Source organism: Helianthus annuus, chromosome 9 (assembly GCF_002127325.2).
Source record: "Helianthus annuus cultivar XRQ/B chromosome 9, HanXRQr2.0-SUNRISE, whole genome shotgun sequence".
NCBI classification, from domain to species: domain Eukaryota; kingdom Viridiplantae; phylum Streptophyta; class Magnoliopsida; order Asterales; family Asteraceae; genus Helianthus; species Helianthus annuus.
Window position 1 is genome coordinate 16,133,992 of NC_035441.2, and position 20,472 is coordinate 16,154,463.

The window sequence follows — 20,472 nt, forward strand, 5'->3', positions numbered from 1 at the left end:
GAATCCTAAGCTTCCTATTTATAGGTAAGGTAGATTCATTCCTTAGCTAGGAAGTTTCCTTAACCATTAAGTTTCCTTAACTATTAAGTTTACTTATCCATTTAACTAAATAACTTACTTAGATGTTTAATTAATCTTATTTAGCTTAATTAATCTTGCTTAGCTTAATTAATCTTGCTTAGCTTAATTAATCTCGCTTAGCTTAATTAATCTTGCTTAGCTTTAATTAATCTCGCTTAGCTTAATTAATCTTATTAACCTTTCTTAACTTAATTAATGAATTAACTATTTAACTAATTAATTTATCTTAACTCTTATAATTTGCTTAGTTGATTACTTAACTTATTTAGCAGATTAATTAATCTACTCAATTAGCTTAACTGCTAAGTTTCCTTAACAACTAAGTTTACTTAGCTATTAAGTATTCTAGCAATTCTCTGCTTACGAGTTCTAATTTCTAGATACGGGGGAACTCGTATTAGTGTATTAACTCAATTCAACTTTAACGATAATCACGAGATAAAAACCCTCACAACAAATGACAAAGTGCGATACTTAAACATTCATCGAATTCACGACGAATGACAAAGTATAACCCGAGTTTGAGCAACACTTAAACATCCATTGGATAGTTTCAATCGATCAGATAAAGTATCGTACTAGTGATTAGAATTATTACCCTAATAACGGGCAGAGTTTAGGGATTTAGAGGATATAATCCCGAGCTACAGTAATAAAAGCTGAAGGAAAGAAAAGAATTGAACAGTTTGAAATGTAGCAATGATCGAGTTAATACCCTGGATTTGGAGCAGCGACTCCCTACTTTAAAATTCGAATTTTGAGTAGTTTTCTTCGTTTTTTGATTGAAATTTCGAACACAGGGGACCAACTCATGGCCTAGCCTTTTATATCTGATTTTTTGGTTTTACGCGGCTCGCGTAAACCCACACTTAATCTTTACGCGGCCCGCGAGAAAGTATGTGTCGGCTTGAAAGTTGCTGAGTCACCGACACGTGGCTGCACCAAATTTTCGCTCATCGTTGAGCTGTCGCGGCCCGCGTGAACATGGAGAAACACCTACGCGGCCCGTGTGAAGCTTTCATACTTATCCGGAACGCTTTTAAGTTGACGGGGCCTGCGTAAACTCCTCTTATGGTGTACACGGCCCGCCTGAAACCCAAATTTCTTGTTTTCTTGGTTTTTCATGTACATTAGGGTTTCAGGGGTCCGGGTTTTCACTTACGGAGCGTTTTAGGACATTTTTGGGCGAGTCGTTACAGATACAGAACACCGGTTACGGTACCGGTATATGAAGGTAAAAAAACGGTAGTGAACCGTTACCAGGAATGCCATAAGTCGGTACCGAATTGGTACTTAAGATCTTTCGGTTCGGAAAATTTGGTACCGGTACCCAGAACAATTTGCTCATCTCTAACCATGTGTTTCATACGAATAACATCGTTAACATACGACTTTTTTGGTTGATTTTCTTTCGGTTATCTTTTAGTGTTTTTTTCTACATTTTCTTTTTATTCTTGTCAGCAGTTTCGTTCGCAACACGCTCGTAGTGATTTCACAACACATGTAAACACAGACTAAATCATAAAAGAAATTCGTCGCAACACGACGAACTTTTTCAAACCTAGTATATATTAAAATTAAAAATAGTATATATTAAAAATAGAAGCTAATGAATAGTAATTTTAATATTATAATAATATATAGTTTTTTTAATACTTTTATTAATTTAATATTATAATAATAGTTATTTTCTTTACTTTTTAACTTTAATCATTTTTTTTAATATCACGGGTTGGGATAAGCTTGGTGTCAACCAGTATCGAGCCAGTACTGGTATCAAAAATACTGGTACGGTCCGTTTCGGTATCGGTACATGAATGTAAAAACCGACACTAATACAGAAAACACCAAAAGTTGGTGCCGAATTGATATTGGAAATCCATTGGTTCGGGAAATTCAGTGTTGCTACCCGATATCATTTGCTCATCCCGTGATCACGGGCACTGTACGAACAACAACGGTATCATATAACTTTTTTTGTTGATTTTCTTCAACTTTTAATTTTTTCTTTTTTTAGTTTCAGGGGTAGGGATGAGCTCGATGCCAACCGATACATAAGCAGTACTGATACCGAAAATATCGGTTACGGTACCGGTATATGAAGGTAAAAAACGGTAGTGAACTGGTATCAGGAACGCCAAAAGTCGGTACCGAATTGGTACTTAAGATCTTTCCGTTCGGCAAATTTGGTACCGGTACCCACAACCACGAGTTTCATACGAACAACACCGTTACCATATAACTTTTTTGGTTGATTTTCTTTCGGTTATCTTTTAGTGCTTTTTTCTACATTTTCTTTTTATTCTTATCAGCGGTTCCGTTTGCAACGCGCTCGTAGTGATTTCAAAACACATTTAACACAAGCTAAATAACCAAAGAAATTCGCCGCACTTCTTAAAACCTAGTTTATGCAAAATCATAGTCTTTAAAAATCGAAAAACCGACCATGAAAAATGGTTATTAATAATTCCAAGTCAGCGAACCGGTCTATTTGTGCACAAACTATCCCTTTTTGAGTTTTTTCCAAAATTTACACACTTTTGTTTAGAAAATTCCACCCCTTTTATCATCCACCACCGTTCCAATTTTCCCCAATAATTCAATTTCCAGTGCAATGGATTCCACAATCGAGTAATCGAATTCGGCTTACAGGTAATTTGAAATCGAAATTTTGGTTCTTTTTTAACTTGTTATGCATGCGATGGGTTTCTATTTAGGGTTTTCGCGTTTATATGAATTGCGGTTTTCTTGAAATTCTTGTTAATGTAAAGAAAAATAAATAATAAAAAAATATATTTTGTTACCGTAAAACTTCTTATAATTTATATAAAGATAATGTTGTTAAAAGTCATCTGGACTCACCACCACCTCTCCTCAAAAATTATGGGCCCCACCACCACTTCTAACAAGTTGTGGAGCTGATTTTGGGGAAGTTGGGGTGGGGTTAGGTTTTTTGAACATGTATATTTTTTAGAGGGTAGGGGATTTAGGTTTTGAGTCGTGGTGGAGTGGATTTATTTTGTTGTGTTTACATTGATTCTTATAGTTCTCGCAATAAAAGTGGTCCTTAATTGAACCCTATCCTAATACGATAAATACCATAAATAGTTTTGAGGTAACTTACCTATATACGCCCTTTAAAATAAATAAAATAATAATAATAATTATAATAATAAATTATACGTTATCCAGCAAGTTTAATTAATTGTTTGTTATTCAAATCAATTATTTAACTCATAATTAGATAGAGTTTGAATGTTGCTTAATTTCCAAGTTATGAGAGGAATTCTATGAGTCGGTATAGGATACTTTAATTACAAGCATTCGAACGTTAATAAATAGGGTCAGAAGTTTATTTTTTGTAATCATACTTTTGAGTTTTAATAAAAAGAAAAAGCCGTGTTTAATAAAATTGCAAAAGCAGTTCTGAAGAATTCGAAATTGAAAGGAGCTTTCTTTCAATCAGGGCGTATTTCCAGTTTTGCTTTTCATAATGTTCATCGGGAAGAATCAGAGACCCAAAAAACGCTCTCGTCATGCAAACGATTCACTTCACCACACCACCGAAATCCCGCCATGTCTTCCGGTTTGGACCGATGACGAGGAGTACGCCTTGGGCCTTGCTTTCATTAGGACCTTAGAGTTAAACGAGGATAGCACACATGATACATCTAGTACTCGTTTTTGGGATTGCGTTAGTGATAGATTTGACGAGGAAATGGGTTTCGCAACCGAGCATACAAGGGATCAAATATTATCAAAGTGGAAGAGTATATCGTTAGTGCTTGAAAGATTTCAAAGAATCTATAGCAGATTGATGATGGATAGTTTGGGAGACGATCAAGACGAGGATACTGCTGTTGAAGAATCTTGTACCGAATATGCACGAGTTAATGGAAGGCCGTTTAGTAAGTTAGAAATTTGGAAACTGATGAGTTATAGTTGAGGGAAGTTTTTATTAATATTGTAATTTTCTATTCTAAGTGTAACATATATTGGAAGGGGAAGAAAGGGATGATTTTAATTTTATTTTTATGTAATCTTTTATTGTCGGCTACTAAATGTGCAAAAAAAAAAAAAAAAAAAAAAAAGATCATGTACCGGTTTGCAATCTTTATGTTTAAATTTGAGTATGGCCGATGAATAGTTTAGAAGTCGAAGCTCTGTTTGTTTATTTGTTTGTTCATTCATTACAAACAACTTATATGCATATATATAATTAATCTTACATATGCATCATTTTTTTTAGTTATATACAGATCTTAAATAAATTAGGTTCAGTTTGCTATAGAGGTGTACAAACAATCCGCATCTGAAACCAATCCGAAAAATAATTTGAAACCGATCCGATGGAGAAACCGGATTTTTTTAAACCTGATACAATCCGATAAGATCCGCCGGATCCAATCCGATTTGTAAAATTTTTAGCTTACCGGATTATTTCCGGATAATTCTAACTGGATTATTTCCGGATAATCTCTAACCGGATCCGAACCGGTTTTTTTTAGGATCGGATAAAATCCGCATTTTCCCGTTTTGCACTAAATCCCACAGCCACATTAATATAGACATACAGCTTTTTAATTTTTGGTTCTTTGCATTAAATCCCAATAACCCATGGATTTTTTATACTAGCTTCTTTCATATATTTTACCTGTTAAGAGCTCAATAGGCAACAACTATATATCTTCCTTAAAGAATTTGGTTCTTTTGAATTTTTTGGCAACAACTATATAGTTCCCTAAAATAATTTTTTTGACGTTTGTTATTTTATACTTTTTGATCGGGTCAATTAAATCTCAAGATCCCTTTGATTTTTTTTTATTTTTTTATTTACAACTCTAGCCTCTTATAAATAGCTTAGAGTTATAATTGTTAAAACACAAAATTTTTCTAGCTCTCAAAGCAAGCAAAAAAACAAACGTTCATAAAACACAAAAACAAGCTTGATCTCACAATCTTTCTGATGTGTTATGGTTGGATGGTCTAATTTGTCATGATTTTGTATGTCTTCACTTGGAATTATGCTTGGAATATGGTCACTTTGTGTGTATTTTGGTTGTGTAGGTTTGCAGCAAAGACAGGACATCATGATTTGTTGGAGCTTTACATGTACACAAGGATGGAAACAAAGCAAAGACAAGCATGGACATAGCCTTACTCCCACTCAAATTTGATATTTGGGTGTATTGCATGGGAATTTTAAAGATTCAGGAAAATGGCTTTAGAGAGGCCGTAGCCCTACTCTCCTGGGCGTAGTCCTACTCCTGCAAACGAACAAAAACGGTTCTGGACGGTTTTTAATGTTTTTCTATGAAGTTTTGACCGTGGAAACTCGACATTCAACACAAGGGGGTGCCAAGGGACGACCAAGGAAGAAGAATCTTGAGTGACAAAGCCTTTCTATCATCCTAATCATGTCTTTCACTTCCGAATTCCACACTTCATCGTCACTTTACACCATCATGAGTAGCTAAATCATTCATGGTTGCATCAAGGTCTAGGGTTTGATCTCATTTAGTATTCAATCTGAATTGTAAGTACATTTGACATGGATTTGCTTTGATTTGTTAAGTACTTGACATTTTCTTCGTGATTTCATGTGTTTTTCATGTTTCATTGTTGAACCATTTACTATTTTGAATAGGGCTCGTTAAGAAAATAAATGTGTTCACGGACGGTTCATGAACACTTACCGAACGAGATTTTATGTTCATGTTCGTTCATTAAGAAAATGAGCGTGTTCGCGAACGGTTCACGAACACAAATAAATTTGGCGAACACGACGAAGGATAAAGATAGATGGCCCAGAGAGTAGCACTCGAACTTGAATCCCTTATTGTGGAATGGAGGTCGATTATATTCGTGGATGTAAATAATGAGAAATGAAAGGGAAATGATGCATAAACAAGGTGAAAGTGGGTTTCCTAGTTTAATTGTTAGGGAAATAAAATAAATAAAAGTTTAATAATATAAAAAGTACAAATATTATAAGAAAGTATAAAGATCTTCAATTAAAATACAAACGTGCGAACATAAACGAACGCAAATCAACAAATGTTCATGAACACCTTAGCGAACGTTTACGAACACAATCGAACGAACGAGACCTCTGTTCATGTTCGTTCATTTAACTAATCGAACGAAATTTCTTGTTCATGTTCGTTCGTTTATTAAACGAACGAACATAAACGAACTTCCCGCCGCACGGTTCACGAACTGTTCGTTGAACGTTCAGTTTGTTTACAGCCCTAATTTTGAACACTTCACAACATTGTTTCTTCTATTTGGTGTTTATCATTAGAGAACAAGGTGTTTTGATTGATAGCGTCGGATAGTGTTTTGATAATTGATAATAACCTCATCCTACAACATAAATTATTCGGTCTAGAATCGTTAAAAGAGTTGTTGTTTGATTGAAGAGTCCATTGATTATCCAATGTGTGAATGTGGTAAACTTCACTATGTCTATGTAGTGATTAATGTGCTATTGAACTAGATTGTTTATTGAACGTGCAACCCGATCCTTGGTGTAACCATCTCCTAATTACTTGTGATAAAATCAATCAATTTAGGTTTTACTTTTGCGAGTTACTTAAACTAAACAACTCAATCAAAGAATCAAGTTTACATTATGTTCATGAATCAATTGAGTCTAAAAACTAACCAAAAGCTCTTCGTGGTTCGACACCCTACTTGCCCTAACGAAATTAAGGTATTTAGGAAAACAATTCTCTCTATCTTTGATCGGTACATCGACGCCGATCACTTTCATTCTCTTTTTACTCATGGCAAATGATAGCACTCAACCACTCAAGCTTTCGTTGGTTGTGGTTCCACAAGCGAGCTAAACGTGGTGGGGATTATACCAACAACGAGGAACCAAAATATATGGTCAAAGTTTGATTTATGTGAAATGTCGAATGGGTCACAAAAGGCTTGATGCAAACATTGTGGTAAGAATATAGGTGCTACGGGAAATTCGACTTTGAGAAATCGTATCCAGAAGCATTGTAGGGCGTTGAGAAACGATCTGGCTCAAGATCAAGCTCAAATGTCAAACGAGGGAGGTGTTTGGAACTTTAAAGCTGAGATGGTTCGTGATAAGATGGCACAATTCGTCATTCAATAGGGATTGCCATTTGATCACTTCGATAACCCGCGTTTGACAAAGATGATCCAAGAAACACTCCAACCGCGTTACGCTCATGTAAGTCGTTCTACTTTAAGACGTGATGGTATTAAAATGTGGAAAAAAAGCTAAAAGACATTTACCTTTATATTTTGAAAATTTAAATACCGGTGTTAACTTAACCACCGATGTTTGGTCGGCCCCACATGGTATACCGGAATCATACCTTTGTGTTACTGCACATTGGGTTCAACCCGAGACGTGGCAAATGATGAAGCGTACTATTGCGTTTGATTTATTTGGAATCCACATACTGGTGAAAACTTATTTTATATCTTAGATAGTGTAGGACAACTTTTAAATTACAAGATAAACTATTTTCAATATCTTTTGATAACGCCTCAAATAATACAAATGTGGTTCAAAATTAAAATTAAAATTAAAATGCCAACCATTTTGTGACGGAGTGTTTTTCCATAGTCGATGTGTTGCACACATCATCAACTTGGTGGTGCAAGACGGACTAAACGTCCAAGGAATAAAAGATGTAAAAGAAAATTTTAAAGTGATGTTACGTGAAGTTTTTAGTACAACTAAAAAAAAGATATACACAATACAGAAAATTATGTAAGCAAATGAATTCCACCTTTTTAGGTCCAAATTGGGATGAACCTACTAGGTGGAACTCGACGTGAAAAATGTTTAACTCCGCCATAAGACAAAGTGATACTTTACAACTCTTCCACAATGACCTTGTCCAAAAGGGTTGGGCAATGCTTGAAGTTTTTAAAACAGCAACTACGTGTTTATTGGGAGTTTGTTATCCCACTTCTTCTTTGATGCTTCAACAAATATATCTAATGTGTAACAAGTTAAAAGAATTTGAATATTCCGGCCCCCTATTTGAACAAATGATTTTACCAATGAGAGAAAAATTTAAAAAACATTTTAAAGAAATAGCTCTTGTTGTTACTTGTGCCTCCGCCATAAACCCAACCATTAATGTTACCGACGTTGAAACTTTAATTGAAGCGATAGTTGATTTAAATTTGCACGAAGAGGACCCTTTCTTTTCTCGAAATGCAAAAAAAGATTTTAACATGGCTTTTCAAAATATGTTTGATCATTATTTAAATAAATATGGTTCTAAATCAAACATACACGAATCAATGGCTTCGGGTTCAAGCGGTGGTAGTACAAGTAGGAACCCGATGCTAAATTTATATAATACTTTAAGAAACGAAATTGTAAATGGGCTCGGGGAAACACACAAAGTAGCGAGCTTGGGAGGTATATTGAAACCGACTTTATTTCCACTTTAAAACAAGAAGAATTTGAAAACCTTAATATCCTGTCTTGGTGGCAAGGGAGGGAATCCCAATATCTTGTTCTATCAGCCATGGCCCGTGACCTACTAACCGTCCAAGCTTCCACACTAGCTTCGGAATCTGATTTTTCTCTTAGTGGCAGGGTTTTATCTATTCGAAGAATGAGGCTCACACCTGAATCTATAGAAATGTGCATTTGCTTGAAGGATAATTTGGATGCAACAGAACGTGTGCAAGATGTTTCAAAACTCGAAGGCGAACTCGACATTGAACAAGAAATCCATGAGTATGAAGTAGATCAAGAAGCGACGATTCCACTATCCGACGAAAAAGAAGCTTACGATGAAGCTTATGAAGAATGAACCAAGTATGAAGATTCCTACTATGAAAGACAAAGAAGACGACTACAACGAAGACATTTATGAAGTATGTATCAAATAAAAAATACATTTATGGTTTTATTATTTTTTTTCTATGTTTTTAATGAATTTATGTTTTTTGACGAATCTGCGTTTTTATGAATTATGTATGAAATAAAAAATATATTGATGTTCTTTTACGAATATGTGTTTTTTGAGTTTTAAAATATCCGAAATCCCGATTTTTATTGGATTTTTTAAAAAATTCGGATTCTCCAATCCGATCCGGATGCAATAGGATCAACCTTTTGGAACCTTGGATTCGGATAAAATCCGATCCGGATTTTTTTGAAACCGGTTTTAACCGAGAGTTGACTTATCCGGATCGGATAAGGTTTTTAAAATTATCGGATTTGTGCACCTCTGGTTTGCTGTATGTTTTAACTAGGTTAGAGCCCGCGTATACACGCGGTTTAACAAATGAAAATATTTTAAATTTGTCTAAATTAAATTAAGAGTAAATGGAAATAAATTTAATATAAATAAAATACACTTAAAAACACACATGATAGGTAAAAAAATACAACCAATGATTCAAATTTCACTAAAAAAGTCCTTATACTCCACATTGGTTGTCTTGTTTTTAAAATTGCCATCATTATCTAATATAAGTAACACAAGGTTTTAACACATAACAATACTATGACATTTTAAGGGTCTTGATTGAAACTAAAAGAAAAAGTGTATAACATAAAGTTAAATATATTACATAAGTCTAACGACAAAAATGGAACTACAAATATAATCCAGATAAATATAAAAAACGTTGACATGTTTTGATCTTAAACATGTCGAGCAATAGTTTTCCATTTTTGCATTAGGAAATGACCCGTTGTAACTTTTTTTAATGAACACGCTTCGACTCTAACATATATATGAATTGAGAGTCTTAGCTCGTTTGTTGCTCAGTTGCCGCATCCCCTTCCCATATGAAATTCAATTAAAAATGATTAATTTATAAGAATAACTAACAAAAAAAAAATACCTTCTAAACAAAATAATCCCATGGGGAGTACACCTACCAACTTTAGGCTTCCCGTCATTTTTATCAAATTTGGCTCCTGGTTATTCACATTCCAAACATCGACAAAAATAATGGTATATTAAACTTTCAGTGCTCCTATACTGTCAACTTTAATATTTACAACTTGTAAATTTAACCTCCTTGTATTAAGATCCACCTGCAAACAACAAAAGAAAAATGTAAAGATATAGTACTTTCTAGGCATATGAGTAGAGTGTAGAATGATCATATAGCAAAGTGTCACACTCTAGAAATTCACACACAAAGTAGAAATTAATCTTAAAAGAAATGACTCGAAAAATAAGTTCTCGTGTATTACACGGGGTTGAATAATAAAAACGATATAACTATAAAACATATCCTAAAATGTAAAATAAGCCTAAACTTACGTTAATTTTGAAAACACTTAATAGATTCATGTAACACTTTAACAGTTTAAAAGCAAATACTATAGTTGTTATTAATTTTAAAAAGCATACAAAGATAGAAATAAATAAATTTTGAAAATCTTGTTTGATGACACCGATGAATTCAACAAACACATTAAAAACTCAGGCTTGATAAGACCTTTGGGATACCTGTACGTGTGGGTTAACAACTTAAAATGCCAGTTTTAGTTTCATGGTTATTTTAAGCAAAAATATTGTTGCTATAATACATTTAAACTCATATTTATTTGGTATGCACTTAAGGCAATACATTACCATCACCTAAAAACTTGATTTTTTGTCGTTCTTCGATCCACATTTTCCCTCTTTAGATTTTGAATTTGTGTCGTTCTTCGAGTGTTTCGGTTGTGTTTATGTACAACATCCGTCTTGCGTTATGGTATGCACATACGCTTATAAGCAGCTCAGGAACACGTGAGTAGCAATTTTGTCCTGTAAAACCATTGTTCAAAAACAAATGCCAAATGAGTTGAACTGATTACACTATCGGGTCAAGACAGGTTCAGGTCAAAATGGACATGGTTAAAATTATGTTATATCAATAATAATTTGATCTTTTAATAAAACTATTAGCAAGTTTTGTAACTTCTAAGTTAATTCTTTTCTTTATAAAACATAATCCAAATCAACGAATTCATACATGGGTTAAAAAGCAACAATTACCTTGAATAAAATTAGGTAGCAAAAACCACTTTGATGATGTTCCTTATAAATTTTCGCATCCAATGCATCCAAAGATATTCATTTTCAGTTGCAAATTTACATTTGTAGAAAGCTAGCAAAAGTCTAATTTGTTTCATAGGAGCTTATAAACCATTTTACCCAAAGAATTAATATTCTTTTTTAATCATATTTCACAGATTAAACTATCATTAAAAGATGGACAAAGAATTTATTAGTTGAACGAAAACATGAACAGCTTCAAAATGGGTCAAAAGCGTATGAGAATATTGATACATGTCCTTAGCCGGCTATATATAATTCTTACCAAAATCTTATATTGTCTCTTTTCCCATCAAGTGCTCACCTGCCAAAACAAAACAAACAACAGAATCATGAGTTGAACCCAGCCATGGTAAAGGGCTAAGAATTAAGATAAAACAAAAATCAGACCTACTGATGCTTCCAATATCTAAACATTCAAGTTAAGTCCCGATTCTTCTTCTTAAATTGATTTCGCAAGTAATCTGAATATTATCAAAAACTCACCACTTAATAACCAAGAACTCAAATAATATAATAATGAATCATTATTCTAAAATAAAGTAGAGCTACAATCAAACAAACTTTCAAATAAAACAAGAAAATCAAATGTTATAAAAAGAACCAAACTCACCAAGTAACACTAAGTTCGTAGTATATCTCAATCAAATTATATGCACTCACCATATTCTCTTCCCTAATTACATGTTCAACCTAATAAAATATTAAGCATAATGATTATAATGACAAATTAATTTAATAAATACGGTAATTATCAATAAGGTGAACAACCATATTCATAAAATAAAACAACATAGCCGAATTCGTGCAGTATGGTCCTGGCTAGTCTCAAGCAACTGAGCCAGTTTTCATCATCATCTGTACTCCTTTTTTTTCATCAACTTAATCCGAGATGTAGCTAATTTCATCGTTGTTTTATTGAATCAATCAAATAACGAAAACATAAGCAAGTATAGTAAAAATCGAAACCGTAAAAATACGATTTTCCATAAATCGGCTATAAATGTTTACCATTTGGCGGACTTGAATCATTTGTGAAGCATTGCTGTAGACGTGTATGAACTGCTGGATCGACGATGCGTATGGTGAAAAGAGAAATTAGGGTTTTGTGTGTTAGTGACGTGGGAGACAACGGTGGAGAAGATTGTTTGTGGGGTGGAGAAGATTAGGTTTTGAATAATACGATTAATGAGTTTAGTTTTGAATGAGATACGAGTCATGGATCACCGTATGACCCGGTTACATAACCCGGTTCTAGCATTGAGCGGGTAAAAGAGTCAAAGAAGTCCTCATTGAGTGACAAGTGTCCCAAAGTAGGTTTCTTTTATTATATGTATAGATTTTTTAGGCCTCTAGTCTATATAGTGCCTTGCTATGGGCCCAGTGGTGATTTGGTGATAAAGTCTCCTGGGCCTTAAAAATAAGAAACTTATTAAGACTTGAAAAAAACAAAATTAATGGGCCCAGTGGTGATTTGGTAATAAAGTCTGGTGGGCCTTTAAAAAAATAAGAAACTTATTAAGACTTGGAAAAACAAAATTAAGAGTGGGTGAGTGGGTACCTTCTTATGTTTTCGAAGAATATTCTAATGAACATGAAAATTATAAATCATGACATTTTTAGAACTATAGAAAACTAGAATAGAAATGTATAGTTGTGTATTTTGGTAATTGTGCTGTAATAAAAATATTTTATAATGATATTATATGTATCGGTTGAATGATGTAGGAATTAAAAAGCATATAACTATTTTTAGATGTCTGGGATTAATACTTTGAGATTTTAGTAATCATCCCTTTTTCTTGTATTCTCAGTATATATATTTTTTTTAAAACAACTTATGTACAAATCTAATCTAGAGCGAAACTCAAACTCTCGACAGAGCACTATTAATTGACACATCAAAATACCATTGAGCTAACTCCTCTTTGGTTATGTTTTCAATAGATAAAAGTTTATAAACTATACAATACAATTGAGATCTAATGCAAAATTAGGTTGGAACTGTTTCTTTTCATGCAGGTGTCTCAAAACTATCTCTGCATAACGTGATAAATGCAAAAATTAATGTAATCAATTTTGAGATCTAATGCAAAACCAGCACCCACGACACGTGTCCTACAGGAATCGTTCTCACCATTTTCACACTTTAGGGCATTTTCTTCAGATCCCGTTTCAATATATATACTTTGGTACTTCTAATTGGTCAAACTTTCTAATATTATAAAATAGTTATAACAAAGACGTCATATAATACTATTATAATTGTAAATATATAATATACCATCTCCGTATAAATCTTATAAACAAATAAAAATAAGATTGAATTTATCACACGAAAAAATTTAAATAATATTATAATTTATGCAACAATTGATATACACATCACAAATACTCATATTCAACCGTGTGATAAGATTATAATATTATTGCATTTATTAATGGTATTACACAATTTTATAAGATTATAGTTTATACTTCCTTTGATTATAGATTATATTTTCTCAACCCGTGTGATAACATTAATGAATTATGAATGTATAGATTATAATAGTATTACTGGTGTGATAAGGATTATATAGAATTTTATGTTTTACTTTTTTTTCGATATTCAACTCGTAAACATGTTTATAACACCTATAGACTAGAATAATTGGGATTTATTTTATATTCAATTCATATAATACACGAGTTTGTAAGCAAATAGATTTAAAACACGTATATGGATGATATGATAAATACCATAAATACTTCTTGTGGTAATTTACCTATACACCCTTTAAAATAAATAAAATAATAATAAATAATAAGTTATTCGGTAACTTTAATTAATTATTTTTATTTGCATGACTTAGTTGCTCAAGACTTTAGTCAAGAGGAATTCTATTTGAGTCTGTATAGGATATATAATTCGTAGGTTAATAAACAGGGTCAGAAGTTTATTTTGTTAACCGTACTTTGAGTTCTAACAAAAGGAAAAAGCGTCGTGTTCAGTATAATCGCAGAATTAAGCAAGCAGTAAAAAAATTCGGAAGCTATTAATCAGGGTGTATAACTGATTGCATATCCAGTTTTTGCTTCTCATCATCGTGTTGATTAGAAAGAATCGTGTACGAGGTTAACATGAATAAAATCATATTCTTTTTAATCGTTTTAGGGTTTGTTACATATACCATTGGCGAATCATCGACGTGTTTGACGGTGTATAAAGAAGGAGGTGCACCGGCGGTCTTCCGGTCACCAGAGTGCCCGAGATGGAGCTTACCAAAACATGATTTGAGGAGACAGTCTACAATAGGAAGATGTCAATCAGCCACACGTCAGGGCCGGCGAAAATATCTGGAAGATCGCACATTCTGTATTGTTGATCTCCGGATTCCCTTTCCAGGTAGTATACATTGCTTTCTTTATTTTATATTACTCGTTGATTCATTCGCGAATATGCTTATGCAAGCTTCTGTCTTTTAGAAAATTGTTTTAATCGATTCTTACTTTTATATTTTGTTACGATGAATGTTTTTGTATAACTCATATTAGGAGTTACACTAGTTGGAAAAATAAGTTAGTTTTTACATGACATACTCATGTACGACACAAAGATACAAGGTAGGAATGCTAGGAACTATTTTTGCCTTCTCAAGTCATGTGATCCTTTCGAAGTAATGTAGAAGATAGTATTGTGTTTCTCATAATCATTAAGACGTTTTACGTATGGTTTATTTCTCATGTGTTGCAGGCGCTAATGGTATTCGAGACACATCAGTTGCCATTGTCGCAGTTTTTGATGGACATAATGGCGCAGAAGCTAGTGAGATGGCTTCAAAAATGTTATTGGAATATTTCACGCTGCATACTTCGTTTCTTTTGGATACCACATTTTCTTTTTTGTCCAACATATCAAAGGGAATGTTACCAAATAAGGGGGGACATGATTATGCCTCTCAAATGCCTGATGCGAAACTTGGTGATTATGTGCTGCATATCGGAAGGATTAAGTTTACATTGTCAAAAATATTTAGTGAAGATTTTCACTTGGAAATTTTGAAGGAATCTTTGTTGAAGGCGATTGATGATATTGATGCCGCATTTGGTAAGGAAGCTTCTATATACAACTTCAACTCTGGTTCCACTGCAGCGGTAATATTAATTGCAGATAGTCAAATTTTAGTTGCGAATGTTGGAGACTCAAAGGCTTTCCTATGCTCTGAGATGTTTCAATCTCCTCATGAGGCTAAAGCTACGTTATTGAGATTGTATGAAAAGAGAAGACGCGAGGGTGCTTCTATACGCATGAAAGATTATAGAAATGTTAAATTGGGGGGCTTACCCCATTTTGTTGCGAAAGAGTTAACAATGGACCACCATCCCGACAGGGTTGATGAAAGATCTCGAGTAGAAGCAGCTGGTGGTTATGTCTCTGAATGGGCTGGTGTATCGCGAGTCAATGGCAACTTGGCTGTTTCACGTTCTATTGGCGATTTGCCCTTTAAAAGCTTTGGTGTTATATCTGTTCCTGAGGTGACCGATTGGCAACCTTTGACGGGTAATGATAGTTATTTGGTGGCTGTTTCTGATGGTGTTCTTGAAAAGCTGGGCACACAGGATGTATGTGATCTATTATGGGACTTGCATACTCCTTCCCCTTGGAATTACAATACAGTCCTTCATACTCATTAGCCGATTGCATTGTTGATACCGCTCTTGAAAGAGGAAGTATGGATAATGTGGCAGCTGTTGTAGTTCCGTTTGGGCTAGAGAATCTGTCTACTGTTGGATCCCGAGTGCAGAATTATGTGGACAGACAATCAAGTAATTTTACTCTTTATTATTAAATGCCTGGCTGACTTTGAAAAATGGTTTACATAGCTCATCAGTGTAACTCATCAACACATTGAAATATACATTTCAACAAATCTATATGACGCTTTCCAGAAGAGAAAACACAGATTTGGCTCGGATTTAAAATCGCGTTCTCTCACAAGAAACACTCATTGTTTCACCTTGAGTCTAATATAGTCGTGTGACGTTTTGTTTATCAGTGTGTGAGATCAATAGGGATTCGTCATATGTACGACCTGGTCCGGTACTTTCGCTGACTTAGGATCTTGGCACGTGTAGTCTTGTGTGATGTTAGAATCTCACGCTTTGTCTTGTGTGTTTTCCTAATTTTCTTTTGAGTGTCACCTTTAGGGGTCGCAAGCGTTGGTTATTATTTTCTTTTAAAGGTCTCATTTTCATTGTTTAACTTTAGATTATATCTTTTCTTTCACGAGGATTACCATCTTCACATGTTATCAAATTTTTCGACACTAATGCTTTGAAAAAAAAGACATTTTGATTTTCTCTTAGAATAAATAATAGAATATATACAAGAAAGTGTTATTCATGTGCCATGAACCATACGAGCCGTATAATAGGAGTGATAGGAGGTCAAATGGGCCAGATGATAGGACTAAAAAATTGTCATACAGGTTGTATGAGAGCCAATATGGGTTGTATGAGAGCCAAAGTCGAATTTTGACAAACTACCTGTTTGCCTTATCACAGGCGAGTATGACCAGTTTGACCCGTATAATCAAACACCTAAGCAGTGTATTTTGACAAACTTTTTTTATCTAAGAAAAAAAAATTGAACCGGGCATGAACCAAAAATTGAACGGTATTGTCCGATCTGGGTTTTGACCACATAAGCATAGTGAAACTCATTAAGAACAATAGAATAGAGATACGAAAATATAGTTACAGGACCTGCAATTGAGGTCGGCGACAATTTTCACCCATTTACTTCCGCATGAGTCCGTAAAAACCAACTAAAAACAAAATGGGTCAAATCGTTCAAAAGTCAACCAAAGTGTATTTCGATGTTATAAAACCATCTAAATAATTCTATTGAACCTGACCGGTTTCAACCCAAATCTGTTAGCAGGCTCAGTGGAGACTAGACTCAAAACATGTGCAGTATCAGTGGATCCCAAATCTGGTTTCTAAACCACAGTTTGACTTCTATCTTAAAGATATTTTGACTTTCTAAATTGACTAAATCCCAAATCTGGTTTCTAAACCACAGTTTGACTTCTATCTTAAAGATATTTTGACTTTCTAAATTGACTAAATTTCTTGATTAAATAATTCCAACATTTTTGAGCTGATTGGCCTGCTCAACTAACGGAAAACTAAAATGAACAGCGGTTGGACAGGGCGGCAGCGGCACGCCGCCCCGTCTTGGGTTTTTCTAAAGTGGTGACGGCTAGTGTTTTTATTTTTGTTGTGGCGCGACGGAGAAGAAAAAAGGTAACCAGAACCCTACCCTATAGCTTTGATTTTGATGGTGAAAGACTCAATGATCTCATTCATTCAATAACGATTACAATAAATAGAGAATACTAGAAACTCTAATAACGATTATAAAAAATAGATAATACTAGAAACTCTAGAAACCAAAGGTGGGCCCATGGCTCACACTAATAAACTAATAATACTTCCATCTTAATCAGTTTTACATAATTTACCCAGTTAACTCGTTGGAAGCGACCTGGTCACCCAAAAATGGGTCAAAGTTGCCACCTTTTTACAGTATCATCAGCTGTCTAAGACTAAAGGGTATGGGGGTCGGCTGAGGCCCGGCTAGGACCGGCGCCGGTCCCCCACACCGCCCCCCTGGGCTCGGCTCGGCACAACCGGCACCCCACAGCCGGGGTAGCCGGTCCTCCCTCCTCCTTCCTTCTCTCACATATACCTATACATACATACATATATATACACAAAGGGGTTCATCCCCCACCCCCCTAGATCCATCCTCTCCAAGCCACTCCTACGTGGCGCCGACGTGGCGGCCCATCCCCTTGGGGATGAGGCTCTCCATACCCCTTAGTCTAATAGTACCCTATAATAACTATCCATGAAACTATTGAAAGTTTTAAAGTTTCTTAGCCTTTAAAACACACATACATTTTTACAAAAGTAACTTTAAATACCAGAATTACTTTTTGTTCATGTCTTAAGCAGAAAAATCCAAACCCAAAGACAGCATGTGGAGCATGAAATTATACACCATAATAGACATTTAATAAATTTATATACTAACTACGTCGTAGAGGTCTCACCATTAGCAGCAAGAAGAACATCATAAAGATCAACTTGTTCACTTTCATTCATCAAAGAATTTGTGTTCCTTATACTTTCAAGCTTCATAGTCACTTCTTTCATGCTAGGTCTGTTTTCAGCTTGCTTGTCAAGGCATCTACATGCCACGTCACATGTTTCTATAAGCTGCTCAACGGTTGCCTCCTCTAAAACTTGATGATCAACAATCTCAAGCAACCGATCGTCCCTCTTTGCCTTCGTAAAATATGTTGCAAGATTTGTATCCTCTCTCGATCTTTTGATATCTAAGGGCTTTGATCCAGTCAGGAGTTCTACAAGAACCACGCCAAAGCTATACACATCACTCTTATCAGTTAGTTTACCTGTTCGGAAACATACAGGGTCCAAGTAACCTATCGTCCCTACAAATTGTGTAATGAAACGATCATCATCCATTGGGATTGCCCTTGACGTACTAATATCTGCAACTTTAGCGGTGTAATTTTCATCCAACAAAATGTTAGATGACTTCACATCTCCATGTATGATGGTCATCTTAGCATCTGAGTGAAGATAAGCAAGTGCATCAGTCGATTCATGTGCAATCCGTAAACGGCTATCCCATGATAACCTTCCACCGCCGCTTGATTTGTTATGAATATGATGATAAAGTGTATCGTTAGAAACAAATTCATAAACTACCAATGGGACCTCAGTTTCCAAACAACATCCTAAAAGCTGCACCACGTTCATGTGATCCATTTGTCCAAGAATTATAATATCATTTATAATTCGGTCCAATTGTTGGTCTGATATTTTGTACCTCTTAATTGCCACCACACGCTTATCTGGTAGTATTCCCTTGTACACAATGCCGCAACCACCTCTTCCAATAATCATATTTTCTGCATAATTTGCTGTCGCTTTTGCTAGCTCTTTAGATGAAAAAAGTTTCAATAGTTTTTCTGGTTTATCTTCTGATATCAGGGTGACATTTTGCTGGAAGAATTTTTCTCTAAGGAGTTCCTTCCTCTTCCAGGGCATGAGGGATATAAAATTTATACCTGTTTGAGATATAAACACATTATCATTACTTCTTTTAACAGAAAACTTTCCAAAAAACTGGCAAGATACACCCACGACTCAACCCCATAAGTGAAAGGAGATCCCTGTAGAAGGGGAAAAAATGGACAAACTGTCCATATGCATTCCCTCCAATTCTCATGTATCATTTTTGTTGCAAAAAATTCATAGCAACAGAACTTCTTCATAAAAAGAAACCATGTATTACATTTATCTAAACAGATTGTGATGAGGTTGTTTGGTTTCAAAAAAGTTGTAGACATATTAAGCGGGTTATAGCGATAATCATGCTAAACGGTGATGCGGGCCCAAGCGTGGAAGAGCGGGCCATCCTGTATTTGGAGGCCCAAGATCGCGTCACAAAAGGGGCTTCACTGAAATGGCTCTAACTTGGGCTATGGGGGTCCGTTTTGGGCATGTGACCAGTCAAAACGAACGGGAGAACGAGCTCTATCTTGCTGCAAACCGCGGGTCATCGTCCGGGCCAAAAAAACACTTATTTCTATTAGTTTTTTCCATTTTTATGTTTTTTCAAGTATTTTGGGCATTTTGTTTTTGGGCTTGTGTTTGGCCCGTTGTCTTTTTTAGGCCCGTTTCGAATTTCTGTCTCTATTTATGTATTGCCCTAGTCATTTGATCAATCAGAATTGAATTTTGAGAAAATAGTTTTTTCACTTCAAATTCCGAGCCCTTTGGGTTGAATTTTGGGGTTGGGAAAGAACGACACGGGTATTCACAGTATCAACGTGTTTGATCTTCATTATCGTACTACTCACTACATCACCATCATACATGGAGATGTGAAGTCATCTAACATTCTGTTGGATGAAAATTACACCGCTAAAGTTGCAGATATTGGTTCGTCAAAGGCAATCCTAATGGGTGATGATCCTGCCAGTACACTAGATCAAGGAACGATAGCTTACTTAGACCCTGAATATTTCCAAACAGGTAAACTAACTGATAAGAGTGATGTGTATAGCTTTGGCGTGGTTCTTGCAGAACTCCTTTCAGGATTAAAGGCCATTGTTACCATAAGATTGGAAGAGTATACAAATCTTGCAACGTATTTTACGAAGGCAAAGAGGGACGATCTGTTGCTTGAGATTGTTGATCATCAAGTTTTAGAGGAGGCAACCGTTGAGCAGCT

The 20,472-nt window shown here is 34.9% G+C and overlaps 1 protein-coding gene, 1 long non-coding RNA gene and 1 pseudogene across 6 annotated transcripts; 1 reads left to right on the plus strand and 2 right to left on the minus strand.

The window, feature by feature from the left end:
* Positions 1-9,601: 9,601 nt before the first annotated feature.
* On the minus strand, positions 9,602-12,344 carry LOC110877228. 5 transcript variants are annotated; one of them, XR_002556848.2, is made up of 6 exons: positions 12,168-12,344; positions 11,547-11,620; positions 11,422-11,460; positions 10,689-10,865; positions 9,983-10,141; positions 9,602-9,881 (listed from the first exon to the last, which is right to left on the minus strand). It is a non-coding gene; the product is annotated as an uncharacterized LOC110877228 (long non-coding RNA). The 5 variants fall into 5 exon arrangements; XR_004866559.1 differs by adding an exon at positions 11,770-11,849 and having other exon boundaries at positions 9,602-10,141; XR_002556846.2 differs by lacking the exon at positions 11,547-11,620 and having other exon boundaries at positions 12,168-12,343.
* Positions 12,345-14,279: 1,935 nt separating this feature from the next.
* Positions 14,280-15,988, plus strand: LOC110875315 (annotated as a pseudogene).
* Positions 15,989-18,239: 2,251 nt separating this feature from the next.
* Positions 18,240-19,283, minus strand: LOC110875314 (wall-associated receptor kinase 1). The gene has a single exon (XM_022123512.2). The coding sequence runs from the start codon at positions 19,281-19,283 to the stop codon at positions 18,240-18,242; it is 1,044 nt and encodes a 347-aa protein (XP_021979204.1).
* Between the last annotated feature and the right edge of the window lie 1,189 nt (positions 19,284-20,472).

Coding starts and splice junctions, on each gene's coding strand:
- LOC110875314 (XM_022123512.2), bottom strand. CDS start 19,283: ATGCCCTGGAAGAGGAAGGAACTCCTTAGAGAAAAATTCTTCCAGCAA.